At 41.5% G+C, this 16112-nt stretch overlaps 3 protein-coding genes across 3 annotated transcripts; 2 read left to right on the plus strand and 1 right to left on the minus strand.

Annotated features, from left to right (window-relative positions):
* Positions 1-945: 945 nt before the first annotated feature.
* MELLADRAFT_75227 (uncharacterized protein) lies at positions 946-2217 on the plus strand (the record flags this gene model as incomplete). Its single annotated transcript, XM_007412508.1, has 2 exons — positions 946-1466; positions 1541-2217. The coding sequence occupies 2 exons, from the start codon at positions 1464-1466 to the stop codon at positions 1838-1840; spliced, it is 303 nt and encodes a 100-aa protein (XP_007412570.1).
* A 1103-nt stretch (positions 2218-3320) lies between these two features.
* Positions 3321-5482, minus strand: MELLADRAFT_44326 (uncharacterized protein; the record flags this gene model as incomplete). Its single annotated transcript, XM_007412548.1, has 7 exons — positions 3321-3748; positions 3839-4137; positions 4220-4298; positions 4375-4450; positions 4518-4599; positions 4683-4983; positions 5096-5482. The coding sequence occupies 7 exons, from the start codon at positions 5303-5305 to the stop codon at positions 3539-3541; spliced, it is 1257 nt and encodes a 418-aa protein (XP_007412610.1).
* A 9564-nt stretch (positions 5483-15046) lies between these two features.
* On the plus strand, positions 15047-16092 carry MELLADRAFT_65136 (uncharacterized protein; the record flags this gene model as incomplete). Its single annotated transcript, XM_007412509.1, has 2 exons — positions 15047-15580; positions 15661-16092. 2 exons carry the CDS (start codon positions 15047-15049, stop codon positions 16090-16092), a joined length of 966 nt encoding a protein of 321 aa, XP_007412571.1.
* Positions 16093-16112: the final 20 nt, after the last annotated feature.

Here is a 16112-nt window from a genome sequence, read left to right on the forward strand (position 1 = left end):
TATCCGGCCTCACTTGTACGTCACGGTTTACGGCACACGGCTGGGGATGCTCTTAAACCCGCTTTTTTAGTCAAGGCCGCATACATTTGCACCCGGTACAGCTCCATGCGGATTCCCGCTCCGCCCTAGATACGGGTGGCGCCGAAGTACCGACCACCCATGAACTCCCTCCACTTTTGCGATACTTTTGTCCAAGAAGGACGCGTCGAGTTCGGCGACCTCCAAGTACATACCGTCTTGGGACCACAGGCGTTCGAGACATATATCGCACAGGTTGTTCTTCATACTAGCTCTAAACACCAACTTGGACAGTTTTCCTTCACGGAGTACGCAAGAAGTTTCTTGAGTCTAATTACTCTAACATCTATCTCTAAAGCAGATTGATGCTAGGGGTCCATCGCTTTCCTGCGGGTGGGCTAAAAGCCTAAAGATGGATTAAAAAAACGTAATAAGGAGGCAAGCAATAAGCTTGGGATTTTCAAGTGTCTTCTTCAGCTTCAAGATCAAAGATTATTCATGTTGTCGACTAGATGGCCGTCTTCTCTAGGTGTGCTAGTCCTACTACTTGTAAACTGCTTAGATACATAGTGTTGTATGCAATTAAGCCAGAAGCACTTTAAAAAAAGGACGCGTTGAGTTATCAGCTCACACGTGGCGCTCATCAATCTCAACGGCTTTCGTCAATTATTATGTGAGCCTTTAAGGATACCAAGAAAAAAATAGACTGCGCGAATATTGAAAAGGCTCCAGACAAGCCATCTTAAATCAGTTGTCTGAGAATTTAATTACCTCATCACAACCTAAACGGCAACTACCGATTTTCCAGACGTATTGACCAGTACGGCTGAAGTGTAAGCTCAGGTGGGCCCTTGATAGTCAGCTGCCAGCACGTCTTTAAATTGAACCCCGCCATCTCAATTTCCACTCATAAAACCCTTTCGAACCATTGCTCTTGCCCCTACATTTATCTTCATTCCTCTCAACTAACCAAACCTTTCCAAACCTCTACGATCAATTCTTCATACCTTTTAAAACTTCTCTCAACCGGCAATATACCTCCAGTTTTTTACCCACACAAGAAAAAACAATTCAAAACCTATATCAAGATGTCTAGAGTAGTATTCGAAAGAGCTTTATACGTACCAAGTCACTTTCCATCTATCAAACATTTCTCACCATTAAGAAGACAAAGAATGTCATCAGGATATTTAAAAGCATCACGTTTGACACTGCAGACTGTAATGAGTGATCACATCGAATTTAGACATTTAACATTACCTATGATTGATGATCGTCAAACTTATAGAATTACACCTGAAATGATCTCAATCTTACCAAGGCGTTCAAGGTCTCGTTCTCAAAAGAATTTCAAACCATTAGAACCTTCTCCACTCACTAGATAAATTAGTCGACTGGATGACGATGACGTTGAAGCTGTTATTGTGGGTTGATCAAGATGATTGATGGTATGTCTGGCTTCGTTATCTCTCTAGTGTGCTCATTTACATCCGAGACTGATACCATTAACAATTTTTTGTAGCCTACGCACGATTCCTATCACATTCAATTTGCGTTCAAATTCACATCAACTCGTTCCAATTATCATGATAAACCAACTAAACTGAAAACAATTGGACCGAATCCCACAACTCAACCATTCGAAAGTATCCATCTTCCATACCCATTCGAATCCATCCTCATCCTGTATTCCTTCGTATTTCTTTGTATTCCTTTTAAAACTTCAAGTATTCCTTTTCTTACCTCCATAGTGCTTGGATATCTCATTGAACCATCTGATTCTTATTCAGCAACAAGGTGTTCAACAATTTACCTACATTAGCACATGTTGTGATCCTATCATCGGTGCTTCCCCAACTCCGCTTTTTCCAGATTCACATTTTATCATCACTCATTTTGATGTCTGACATATTCTTCAAGCATCATCATTTTTTACTCAAATCCTCCATTCACTTCTCAAGCAGATATCCTTGTCTTTTCATACATACCAAACAGATTGTATTTTAGTACACAAATTTATTTGTCAGGATTTCTATTGAAAAACTCGAGACGGGCATAAAGAGTAAGACCGTTGGTTTATGGCTTGTCGGATTTGATTTACAAGATAACGAATAGTGAGGCTTTTTGTAGTCTTCCTTTTTTCTCTTCGAAATGTACATGAATAAATCTGAAATGAAAGCCAAAACCAAATATAACATCAAGTTATTTAGATATCATGTTGATAAATCCGCTTTAGTTTGTTTGGAGATATAACTCTCTAAAGCCAATGCATCATTCTTATCGAACATGTTCTCATACCGTTTCGTTCTCTTTCTCGTCCCAATCAATTTTTCCCTATGGTGCCTCATATTCCTTTGTCTGCGCAACTTATACCTGTCTCTTTTGCATTGCCTGATATCGGATGAGGCCTTCAACTCAAGCTTCAATCCAGATTTCTGTAATTTGATGCTTGTAGCATGATTACCGCGTCTTCTTCATGAACATCTTGTCTGTCAGCCACATGTCACATCGTAAAGCCAACAACAGGTCACGTGACATCCCTGGTATCGTCTAGTGGTTAGGACACCAGGTTTTGATTGCGCCTGATGTCCTGGTAACCTGGGTTCGACTCCCAGTACCAGGTGAATCTTTTTGCTTCTGCAGCCTTGAAGGAACTCATGGACCCAATGAACCTCAAAGCATCATGACTAGGGCGTTATGGGGAGCTAGCTTTTTGTATGGGGGGAATTTTGGAACTGTAGCAAACAAGCAGGCTGTTTGATCTGATTTTGTTACAAGTTGTGATCACATGTTTATCGTCGTAGACCTCTCGACTCCGAGTCAAGCTTGTCAGGCAAGGTGAATGAAGTTGTATCACCATCCTTGTTACCAATCGTACTCTTGCTACGCAGGTGACACTATCCGACCTACACTCACTCGAAGAGGAGGATTGCGACAGATCAATGACGACCATGTCATGGCCACGCGCTGGGTATGGTTCTGATGATTGGATCAAAAGCTTTCAGTTTCGGTATCCTCAGTTTCATCTTTCTTTGCTCTACCTACTTTCCTTGGCGGTGCTTTCGACGTGGTTCTTCTCTTGTCTTTCAGAAATGCCTTTTGTTTATGGTTGCGTCTTCTGGTTCGCCAGCTGTTGTGAATTGGGCCAGATTTGTTGGTGGACATTTTTTATTTATCAATCATGACGAGTCAAGTTCGAAAAGGGAAAAGAGAGATATCTCGGCGAAAAGCTAAGAGAGAAAAAAGGAGCCGAAGAAAGATACCTTAGCAGCAGGGAAGAAGATTTGAAAGGGAGGCATTGCGGATCTTCAAACAAGTTTCCAATGTGACAATTCAATTACACAAGTTTGACAAAACGAATGTTAAGAACGAACAAATCCTTCAGCAACAAGCATATGATAGAGAAATGAGAAATGATAGAAAATGAAACAAATTCTATACAAGTTGAATGACAAAGCCAAAACCTTCTTACAGCAAACTTCATCAATCCAGAGGCTAACCCATGCAAAGCAATTTTCGATCATTTTAGGTTAAAGATAGGATATTCAACTCCATTTCCAATAAACTTAGTCTTCATATCTTCAAGCTTTGCTAAGAGTTCTTCTCTAGACCATGCCTGTCCCCTATACTCCCAATCTGTGTGTTCTGCCTCTGAGCAAAACCCGACAAGACCAGTCGGTAACAGGTTTCCTTCATGATGGTAGAAAGTCTTAGCGCGAAGATATGGATCCTGAAAAATGTGGGTTTGTATTGAGTAATCTGAAATATGATAGATCGCGAGGCAGAATAAAAGGAATAGAATTCATAGTATCGGACTTACTAGTAAGAGACCTTGAGCTCTCATCATCAAGGCAAGAAAGCTTCTTAATTCAGCCTCTGTGGTAGAACCTTGATCTGTCCATTGATTAGTCAATTCTATGTACTTTGCTACCAGCTCCTTTCTCTCATTTAATAATTCTTCTTTCTTAGTTTGATCTAATTCTTGAGAAGGTGAGGAATCACGATGATATGGTACCCAGGTAGACTCTCCTCCAAATTCTTTGAGTAGGTAACGTTTGTCGATATGCATCAGCAAGTCTTGACTAGACTTGGAAAAGACGATCTTCGAGCGTACAATAGCTATGTCGATCAAACATAACGAAATGCAATATGAGCATCACAAATACAGCCTGCATAATCGAAGTCAGTAGGATATACGTACGATCAAGCATCGGAGCCAAGACTTTCCAAACTCCATGAAAGACCCATGGAGCGTTGTGGATGATCAAGAGTTTCAAGGACTGTTTAAATGGTCGATCACTGAGTATCAGGATTGTTCCACAAGGGGTGAAAAGGGTTAAACAGGTTCAAGCCTACCTCAGGGTAATAAGCCTCGAGACATTTGTTGAAATAAATCACAGCCTTCCAATCCATGTTAGCAAGTCCAAAGCCTCTAAAAAGGTTCATCGATGGGATCAGTCAGAAGTGGCAAATTGTTTAAAGATGAGCAATGTGCTCACTTCAGATCAAAGATAGCGATTTTCTTCGCACGAAGGTTGGTAGTGAACATGCGTACATTTTCCATAGCATAGTTGATGAAATCTAGAATCAAACAAAAATAGACAATGTATCAAATCCAACCCACTCACTGAGGCCTTCTCGAATGTGAAGTAATGCAAGCATACCTGTCATCACCTCTACACTCTGATCGGAGGTTTTGTGAAGACGAGGAAATATATAAGAGACAGGACCGTCGATCTTGCTAAATCCTTGTACAAAGGTTTTGCCAGATGTGATCTGAAGCAAGAAAGCTGCACCATCATAACCTTCTTGGTTGATGATTCCATGAGCACCTTTCGCCATCAGTCCATCTATATCAGATTCGATTCTCCATTTCAAACACTCGATAAACATCTTGACAGAATCCTTAACATTCAACTTTCGAGCACGTATAAATCTGATGACGGTGTAGTCTGGATCATCGAGCTTGAAAGTAGATGAAACTCATTAGATCCAATCTCTCTTGATTCTCCCGCGACTCAACAAACGATTCCGAGAAGAAGTTCGTCATGGTTCACGAGCGAAATGTGGGACTTACCATAGTAAACCTCCAAAGCGCTTCAGCATATCGCTCTGGTCCATGTTTCGAAATCAGTTCTTTCATTTCATTGTTAATGGGTGAGTCAGCAGGTCTGTTTGTTGAATTCAAATCCAACAAATCAAAAAGGTGGGTCCAAAAGCCCTTCAAAGCGACAATTTCTTCATCTGTGAATGCAAGCTTATCAGGTTTTGGATCAGACTTTTCCATTGTTTGTTGAGTTGATGATTCAGATAACAGGCAAGTAAGCAAATTTGTTTTATGAAAAAGTCGAAAAGAGTGAATAGGATAACTGAGAAGTTTTGATCGATCTCTTATTGAAAATATGTTTATCTTTGATGTAATAAGGGGCTTATAGCTGCTTATAGCCAAGGAGGTGTTCTATCGGTTTCAACTTTCATTCAACGAAACCTCAAACAAGACTAGTGAAGCTTAAACGAAACTCCATTTGAATCCTCCTGACAGTGACGGATTGATGGTCTCGCACGCATTGGCCATCCTAGCTATTTTCGGGGCCAGTGCTGGCCAGCGATCTTGATCTTCCACAGCCAATTTTCGATATGATGCTGATCGAGCCCCCGAGCAGCTCTGATCGATGCAAAGGCTTGAACGAGAGGTTCTTTCCCCATGTGGTTTCAGAAAGTATGGCATAATGGCCGGGATGATGATCTGCTAGTAAGGAGGAGCGCAAGGTGTCCTGCAGATGTATGGGGCGTCGTCTCCACCGCGACTTGTGCCAAGTAAGATCAATTCGAACTCAGCCCGAGCCCCGAAAGAGGTCCCCGATCGGGGCCCCGACGGGGTCCCCGATCGGTCCGGTCTTCGGGCGAGGGTCTGGAGATCTCTCATGGTCGGGGATCCCCGCGAGTCGGGGTCCGGGCGAGGGAGTTGGAAAACCTAAGTTCCACCGGGTTACCCGGCGGATACAGTGGGTAAACCCGAGTACGTGTTCCGACCTGCCCTGCAAAATCAAATTTCACCTTTCGGGTCAATGTCGGGGCACTCAATTTGAATGTTTGAGACTGGCACCCAGACCATTGAAAAGGCATTGCTTTGATGAATCTAGGAATATGGTTTTGGAGACCAAAAATATGATTTTACTCTTTTAGAGGTTTGGATTTTCGGACCTAGGCCTCAATTAGGTACCTATCTAGCTACTTAGCAGCGCACTAGGCCTATAATTTAATGAATATGGCTGCTCAAGTGGCAAATAACAACCAAATTTGCTTTTTTTTCAAAAAAAACCAAAAGTTTTGCAGCCTAACACCACCCCTCAACCTTACTCTCCCGCCAAAAAAAGCAGAAAAAATGGCAAAAATTTCTCAAAAATTTCGGACCCAAACCTCTATGCGGACTGGCTTGGAACACGTACTCGGGTTTACCCACTGTAGTTGCATTTCAGGGGATATAATTTTCAGGGGATATAAATCTTTCATCTATCATGTATAGTAGATAAATCATAATAGCAGTCCGGAAGGAAAAAATGAAAATAAAAAAAAAGAGAAATGACAAAAATCACTGGCTGGAAACCGCATCTTCCACATTGGGATCTACAATAAACAATGGACCAAAGGTACGGTACCAGTCTTTGAGGCACAAGAGTACCTCCACATTAAGAGAGGACAGGGAAGCACGTTGAGGACCTAAAATGTTCTTAGTCTTACTGAAAACCCCCTCAGAGGGAGAACTAGTGGCTGGGATCGCTAGAAAAGTCATGGCCATCTTGGCCAGCGCAGGATATATGTCCTCGCGAGATTTCCAATAGGCCAAAACGTCTGACTCTCGCGGTTCGGTAAGTTCAGACAAATAGCGACTGATCTCGGTACCAATCGATTGATCACGTTGGTTGTGGCGATCTCCGTAGATCGCATCTTCAAAGTACTGATGAGTTGAAGAGGTAGGTTTTCTACTTGGTATCACTTGAACTTTGGGTGGGGGATGCTCGAACTTCCTTGCTTCGTTATCAAACATTGATCTGATGTCTGAAATGAGTAGATCATAATCACTCATTATCAACTCTCGATCCTATTTTCAAAGTTAATAGAATATGATCAGTACAAACTACATAGGTGGAATCACAAGATCTCTTCGACTTACTTGAAAGTATTGTAATTTGAGGCGTGGATCAAGAATAGTCGTGCAGATAGGACCAGGTTTTGAAAGGACCTTCTTGAAGTATTCTTCCAACTTCACTATCATCTTCTTTGAAGCAGGAATTAACTGATTGTGATCGTATTTCTGAGCTACCTGCAAGATCAAAACAATCTTAAAATTAGGAAAGGTTATTGAGATAAAATGAAAAGAGAAAATAAACTGACCGATTTGAGTCCTTGAATCACTACAATTTACATAGGCACTACTTGGTGCATCGTCGGGAAATTAGATCGACAAAGCATCTCAGTTGCAGCACTGAGTGGTTCTAAAAAGTCGCACATTTGTTCTACATAGTCCCACTCTGCAGGTGAAAGAGCAAATTTTTTAAAATCACGGGCCTTGCAGAATTCATCGCAAGCTTGACGTAATCGGAGGAGCCTTCGAAACATATAATAAGAGGAATTCCAGCGGGTGGGTACATCAGGAACCAATCGATTTGCAGCTCCATCACGATGTTGTGGCATAGACTGATTTTCTTCTCGGTTCAAGTCATTCATCATGTACTCAACAGCTTCCAAATCTTGATGGTTGACCACACGGGGAGTAAGAGGTCCATCATCGTCGTCAAGTGTGTTCGCAAGCTGTTGAACCATTTGGACGACGTTGGCGAACACTTGGGCACATTGCGGACTGGACCTCGTTGCCTTGACAAGTCCATGGCACCGGGCATAAATTGTCTTGAGGTTGAATAGAAGGACATCCGGTGGGTCTACAAGGTTGCGAACGTCCATCGTGTTTGCTGGAGGTTCACCTTCTTCAAAATCGGATACTCCAAATTCTTTGAGGCCTTCTTTGGCAGCGAGATTGATGACGTGCGCCACACATCCGTGGACTTGGGTCGTATGATCGAAAGTAACTTCAGGTAACATGCTGAGCTTTCGGCCTATCACCGCGTTCGTACCAACATTGTCTGCGGTCATCGCGGTCAACTTCCGAGTAAGGGAGTATTTTTTCAAATACTCGTGGATGATGTTCGCAAACGTGCTTGCATCGTGAGTACCTGGGAAGAGGAATCTGTTAGTTATGAATAGTGAAATAAATTAAAAAATATTAGATGATATGAAAACTCACCCTTAATCTCGGCAATACCAAGGGTAATATCCATCAATTTCCAGTCTTTGGTGATGAAATGCCCGGTGAGTGACATGAAGGGGAGATTGTTTGGTGAAGTCCAAGCGTCTTGAGTTATAGCAATAGCTGGAGAGACAAACAAGTATTGTTTTTTGATGTATTCTTCATAATAGTAATATACCTTGCGAGTGTGTTGAGCAATTGAATGACGCTTGACAAGCATTCCATTGACTTGTTGATTGCAAAGGGTCAAGAGTTCTCGGTAGGATTTTCGATCGACAACAGAAAAAGGAAGGTCGCAGTCGGCCACAAAGTACGAGACAGCTGTCATAAGGCTGGTAGCATCAAGTTTACGCTGTTGGAAATCTTATAGTAAGTGATACGTTCTGAGACAAAGGGAAACAATTAAAATATGGTACTTACCATATGATCGGTCTTCACCTTTTTGAAAGCAGCAAGGATGTCAGTTTGTTTTGGAAGGTTGACATCTTGGATTCCGTGTTTGGACTCGAGATGATTCTTCATCGATTTCGTACTGCCGGTATCGTCGCGCTTCAATTCCTTGCCACATTGAGATCCATCAGGCAGTATAACGCGACATTTGTTGACTTGACGATTTCGGAGCTTGACAAAATGAATCCAGACATAGCTTGCTGGACAAAGAGCTGCAGCTAAAGCATCTGAATTCGCGGTATGAGCAGTATCCGGTTCAGATGTTAAATCAACAGTGGTCGCTTGTGAAGAAACGTTGCTAGTGTTGATTTGAGACATATTTAAAACTAATCGAAGAGCGATAAAGGTAATCAGTAAGAGTAGGATGATTAAAAAAAGAAAAAAAAGATATATAATCATTTCGAGTAATAAGGAAAAGACACGTAATAAGGAAAAGTGATCAATCATCCTCAAGAATCGATAATATTAATCACTACGAACTGGTAAGAAAGGAACAGTGAACTAACTCTGTAAGTTTCTTCTAATTGGTTGACGAAGAATGACTTTAAGGTAAATTTTTGAAGATCTTGATTTCAGAATGAGATTTTCAAACTTTGTAACTTTGTTTTAACTTTTTGGTGTTCCGGTGGAATCGGTGATGTGAATTGATGCCGGGTGATTTGGTGAGGATATGGTGGAGTAACCCTAATCCTAACCTAATTTGCTTGCATTGATAAATTGATTATATATTTAAGATTTATTTGTAAATCTCTGGAGTCTGCAAGGGCAAAAAAAAGATCAATAGATGAAAGGATGAGCTTCTAACGATGCAGAGTCACGTTAGCAGTATCTGGTTCAGAGACTTTAGGGACCATGAGGTGTACAAAGCCTGCTTGATGTCCGACTTTACGGCGGAAGCCCTGGTCCAGTGTTCGAAACACGGGCAACTTACCTTTTTTGGCCCATGGCTCGAGTATCCGTCGAGTTACTCGGTCGGGATCCGGGCGCCCAGTTTTATAAAAAAAACCCCAAACGGGGTCCGGGCAGCCTGTATGAGCTTCGGGGCGGGGTCCAGGCAGGCCACTACTCGACGGATAGTGGCCGGGGCTCAGGCTGAATTCGAACCTCCCACTGGACCACCTGCTCGACGCAGCATGCCTCGAGTGCGTCGAGATCTTTCAGATCTAGTCAGGACGCTCAGATGGGAAAATTCCTTGTTGGTTAGTTGGGGCGGCCTCGTCCTTCACATCTGTCATCATGATCCCAATTGTCCAAAACCTCGGACCTTACCTTTATCCATGCAAAGATATGCCTCAACAAGAATCATCTGCCCCCTTGAAGGCCGTGGAACTGAACCCGTGGAGCTACCAGCCAAAAAAATCAAGCCTCCGTATCACCGCATAGGCCGCATCTCAGAAGTTTATTTTTATGTTTCTTTTCAAGATAACAAGGACGGAAAAAAGACTTTCACCCATTAGGGGTCCTCAACTTCATAAAAATGGTGTTTGAATTGCACTTTTCATTTATGTAGTGCTGATAGATCAAATTCAAACAGTGGCTTGGGGCTTCTGTGGTCAGGCAACAATCAGAGGTCCTTGCTGGAACAAACAGAAGGCCCAAGAGAAATTGCCCCAAAAGGGTCATCCTTAACCCGTGATCATCATCAATTGATTTGCTGTTTCATCTCACAAAGAGAGGAGGAAACTTCCTTATCTAAACCCATAACTAAGTCCTGCTCAGTCACCAGACAAGAACTTTTTGATCTTCAAATTGCTCATGTTGGTGTCTGAGGAAGCATTCCATGCACAAAAGAAACATAACACATGGATCTCCTTGCTGAGATCTGCTTGAATATCAAGCAAGCAATGGCTGACTTGCTTGCTTAGATAACAGTTCAAATCTCACATGGTCCTTGTTCAAATCTTCCAAAGTTGAGGACCCCTATTGGCAGCACAAGTACCAACCAGTACCAACCTACATTCATGCGGAATAGGATGCCCCCTTTGAGAAGAATAATTTGAACTACTTACCAGGAGCCATGTATTTCAATCAACCTGGTATACTGAAAGTCTTTATAAACTTACCAGTGGTAACATCCCAAGTTTGATTGGGATTTGGCATTTGCAAGCTTGCCTCTTAATGATAGGACACAATGCCCACCACAAATTCCACCCTGAAAAGTGGCCAACTTAATTAAGGGGCCTCTTGGGAAGACTTACCATGATCTCTGTTTGGCATATTCTGTGTGCAATGTGGCCTGTCAAACAGCAAGCGTACAAACCCAACATCCGGATCAATGTCAGATCCAGGATCATAGGCACCAGTGAATTGGTAGAGACTGTCCAGGATGGTGGCAGGCCAATTGGAAGTTAAGGGACTTGTTGGAAGGGTGAATATATCCCTGTCTGAGGAAAGTGGACCATCTTGTTTTACTGTCTGTGTCTTTTAAGATTGTCATTAAGGAGCCTCCACTGGGTTAGTCAGAACAGAACCCTTGGTTGAGATTACTGTTATTTGATTTTTTTTTCAATTTGTGATGTATGAAAAACTTTTTGGTTTCTTACATACATATGCAGTGCTCAAATTCAAAAGTTAGAAGCTGACTTCTTTAGAAATGCTATTTCTTTGTTTACAAAAACTATTCCCCAACTGTAAAAAGTGACATTCCTTGTTCCTTGCTGCCAGTTACCTACTTTGTGGATAACCTGACCAACAACCCATCTGGCAGTCAGGTTCCACCCCAGATCACATCAAAGCTCAAGTCAAGGTGAGTGCTTGATCACACAACTTGATAGTTGGGTTGGGGCATCAGGAAATGGACATACCAACAGGATAAGTAAGCATGGGGGTCCTCAAAGCCACAAAGGTTTGGGCAACATGACAGTTTCTTTTCCCCACCAAAAACAAAGATAATATCCTAGGGTTGAAAGAAGTTGGAATCTACCTTTTAAATTAGAGTACTGCTATAGTATAGTTGTTCTGTTTTTTCCTTCATAATATAAAATTCAAAAAAATATAATTTTGGTCAATGCAGGTCAGTATATGCTTATACTTAGCCTTCAATCAAGGTTTCTCAATGAAGAGCTGTATAACCTTGAACGGGGTCAATATGTCTGTTGATCACCACTTCCCTCACCTTACACACCACTGATCCCTTTGACAATCCCCCAATACCTACCACAATCCAGTGATACCTTCAATTGCCCCAATACCCTCCACAATTCAACCGAATGGCCAGAAAACCAACAAAGCACCAACTCTGTGACACAAGCAATGAAAGGCAACAAAATTCATGTTTTGAAGATAATCATTACAAATGCCTTACTGACCATTTATCTGTCCAATGCTATCAAACTAGTACATGCCAATGGTCCTGAGCACCAAATTTAAAACCCTGAGGTGGACAGCAGTGGGACTCTTACACACCATTTTTGGTGAGTAGAATTGTTCTGACATTCACATTCTTTTGATTCTTGCATTTACACAGTTTGTAATCCAATTTTTAAACCTGGAAAACACCTTGAAGCATGTTTAGATGGCAAGCCCCAGTACCTTGATGCCATTGCAGTTCACCTAGACCCAGGGTGTGATCAAAATGATCAACTGTTTCCTTGCTGACTTCAACAAGTTGGATCTCACACAGGTGAGTAGTCTGTCTTTCTCTTCTCATTCTGAGTCCCCCATTTTCACTTTGATTTCACTGGTTCCACAAGGAACTGATTTCTTGAATCAATTTTGTTTTCTTCCAGCTCCTACATTGTATGAACGGTCTCTATCTTATCATAGAGACCCGTTTTTTGTTTTTGATCAAGAACTTTTACCCCAAACTAATCTAGCAGTTTCACACCAAGCCAATCAAGCTGGATCTGAGAATGGGAAGTACCGTTCTTGGTGTCTAAAAATAGTTTGGAAGATCAAAACTGATTATACAAAATATTTTTCTAAGAGAATGCTTGAACAAGAATTGACATCTTATGTTTCTTTTGACACAGGAAAACAAGCACCAGTGAGTCACCGTCATGTGTCATCCTGACCCATGATGGTGAATCTGGAGTCCAATCATGGTATTTAATGGGTATGGTTTCTTTCCATTTCATTTCCCTCTGACCATTCAAGTTCAATGTTATGGATTGCTGCTATAATTCTCTCCTTTAAAAGTACCAGCACCAGTGATTCACCAGCACCAAGACCACTTTAACACATTGCTAATCATCTCAAAGACTGCTCAATTGAACCTAACAATGAAAACATTCAAGTCCTTATAAAAGAGTATGATATTTGAAAGAGTTTGGGTTCAAATTCAGAGCTTGTGTTCCTCTTCATGAGAATGCAGCAGCAGATCACAGTCCTTCAAAGACAAAAAATCTTATCCAGTCTCAATTCCCACAAACAAAAATGTACTTCATTTTCTCTGGAGATCATTGAGTAAGCTCAGCACACTACAACATATATCAAACCCCTCTTTATATGCTTCTTTTTTATCAATTTTCATGTTTCTGATTTGATGAATTTTTTTTAAATTGAACAAACCATTGTGCCAAACAAAAAAGTTTTGATAAGAACTTGAGTGATAATCTTGACTTGTAGGTCAAGCCTGAATTTTTTCTTCCTGACATTTTTGACTTTCTAAAAAGTTTTCTTCTCAAAGTTTTCTGCTCAAACTTTAATTGTTCTCAAAGTTTCCCAAAGTTTACTTTTCTCAGTTTGGTTCTCTAAGTTTGGTTCTCTAAGTTTGGTTCTCAAGGTATTTGTCCTCTCAAACTTACTCCATGATTTCATTTCTTGATCAAGCTGTGTGGAGATCTTTCAACAATATTTTTAATTCTTCAAAGTGAAACGTGTGGAAGCTAAGAGTTCTCTGGTGCAACAACAACAGCAACGTTTTCAAAATACCTCTACCATCCTTTTTCACAAATCTCATCTATAACAACAAGTCTTGTATAAGCTTTCTAAAGAAACTGCCTTTACATACTTTACTCATCACCTTTTGCATCAATGCAAATATGTAAATGACTTGAGTAGATAATTCATTTTGACAAATTAGGTGGTCCTGACTCCTTGGAGACTTTGAATGTTAGTTTGATTGGGTTGAATTTGAGTGTGTAAGGTGGTAGATAAACTATAAAAACACTCACAATGACACATAGTCCTTCAATCAATCCACAACAATGGATGCTGGTGTGATCCATCACCAAGACAGAATCTGGATTTTGGTGTAGTTGCATGACCAAAGCTGTTTGACAAAGCAACATCAGCTTGTTGTTATTGATAAGAGTAGAAAGCCAAGGAAAAGACTTACCAGAATTTGCTCTAAGAAAGTTTCATATGTGGCTCAATGATAGGTTTTGATATTTCAAGTCACTGACAATAGACCTGTTTCATATATCACAGCTAGCATGCTGGAATGGGTGTTGTGCCTTGCTTGTTTCAAAGCATTTGGTACTTTGCCTGACTTGGACTTCATATGGGTTCTCATGAAATCTTGCATTTGAAGACCAGACTTGTCTTAGTGCAAGTGGATCAATAAAAATACAAGGAGTCTAATCACCTTGTCTGTCCGGACGTCTCAGATCGACGTGAGCACACCACGGGCTTCACAAAAAAATCAAAAGTCTTTCATTTGGTCTGGACTGACTGAGTGTCGTTTCTCGCCATTCATAAGCTTTCCCTTTGACCTGTCAATACATTTACGGACTCTTGATCCGATCCACCGGTCAAGCAGTTCATGCATTCACTGAACCTCAGCCACTACATGGGCATAGTTTCCCATTGACATCTTTGCTGTGTCTTGTTATCTGCTTCGGCCGTTTTGAAGATACTATAGATTAGATGAATGTTTTAACATGTACCACTGGAAAAGGCAGAACAAATCCCATTGTCTGACCACTCTGTATTTGAGATTGGGTTAGTGTCTCTTGTCCTTTGCTTCTAACGTCCTCTTTCAAAGGAAATATGAATTGCATCACCCACAGCGAGGTGCCCATAGCGTACTTTTTATACTCCATAGTGTACTGAAATGAAGTGAAGACAACTTCAATACATTCTTTGAGTCATCACGAGAGCAACTCTGTCAAGTACTTTTGGTCGCTCAGCATCCCATCCATTAAAATTGGGCACTGGGATAGGAATTGGTAACCTCGGATTGCAAGTGTCCTTGGACACTGGCTGGTTGGTCGCGGATCTTTCGGATATCGGGCGATGTTTCAACTTTGTTCTAGTCCTCTCTAGCTCGCAAATCACGTGAAGTGAAGAATTGGAAACGAGGTTCACCTGGTAAATCCCGTAAAGCAAACAATGCTTTGGTGGCGGCAGTCTTCCAAAGCGAATGCAGCATCTTGCCGTGCAATATCCACCTTTCTCCGAGCTCTTTTGGAGTACAACACACTCAAAAGCTTCCCACCTCCACCTACGGTAGACGAACATACTACCTTAATACAACCAACTAAAGAAACAATCATGTCGGATCAAAGAGTCTTTCTGCCCGAGCCTGAAACTGTTGTCTCAAAAGAAGATCGATGGGCTAACACAAAAGCCATGATCTTGGCCGACCTCCAAAAATATGGTGTTACACGATTTACCTTCGATTGGACACTTCAAGAAGGCTACGAGTGGAATCGTATCATGACAACCTTTACTTTGAAACACTGGCTACATGCAAAACAACAAGGGATGTTCTCAAAGTTATCAATCAATCCCTCACACACCACTGAAGTACAACTAGAAGGGATAATTGCTAGATGGATTCGTGGTCGTGCAACTGAGATTCGATCTGGAAGGAATGATCCTAAAAAACGCCGGGTCGTAGAAAACAACAAAAAGAAAAGGGCGGTGAGTGATTTATACGTTCTCAGAAATAGATTATATTACTGATACACATGTGTGATATTGCTTGTCCACCTTATCCACAGTTGTTCAAATATCGACGCGATTCGGCCAAGCGTCATCTTGATGCGAGCTGGACCGAGTTAATTACAGATGCTGATTGTTGCTCTGAGACTGAGTACGAACCTGATCAGATAAGATATGAGAAGATTGGATTAGTTTGGCGAAGTGAGCAGTACTCAGCTTTCCTGCATTCCATAGATCGCCTTTCTTTTAAATATAAGGCTCAACTTCACGGCAATCGACTCGCCGCCCAAAGATTTGACCAATGTCGAATCCCTGGATCCAAATACAATCACAAAGCCGCAGTCTGTTGCGGGCTTCCACAAAACTGCTATGACCCTGTTTGGTTCAACAGTCTTGATATCGACAAAAGGGCTAAGCTGAAGGCACATCCACCCTCCGAATTGATGAACACTCTGGCTACTCAAGTCAAAAAGAAACTGAATGAGTCTTAGTGGTGAACAATGGTGGTCAT

This window comes from Melampsora larici-populina (genome assembly GCF_000204055.1).
Source record: "Melampsora larici-populina 98AG31 unplaced genomic scaffold MELLAscaffold_31, whole genome shotgun sequence".
In the NCBI taxonomy this organism is placed as follows: Eukaryota; Fungi; Basidiomycota; class Pucciniomycetes; order Pucciniales; family Melampsoraceae; genus Melampsora; species Melampsora laricis-populina.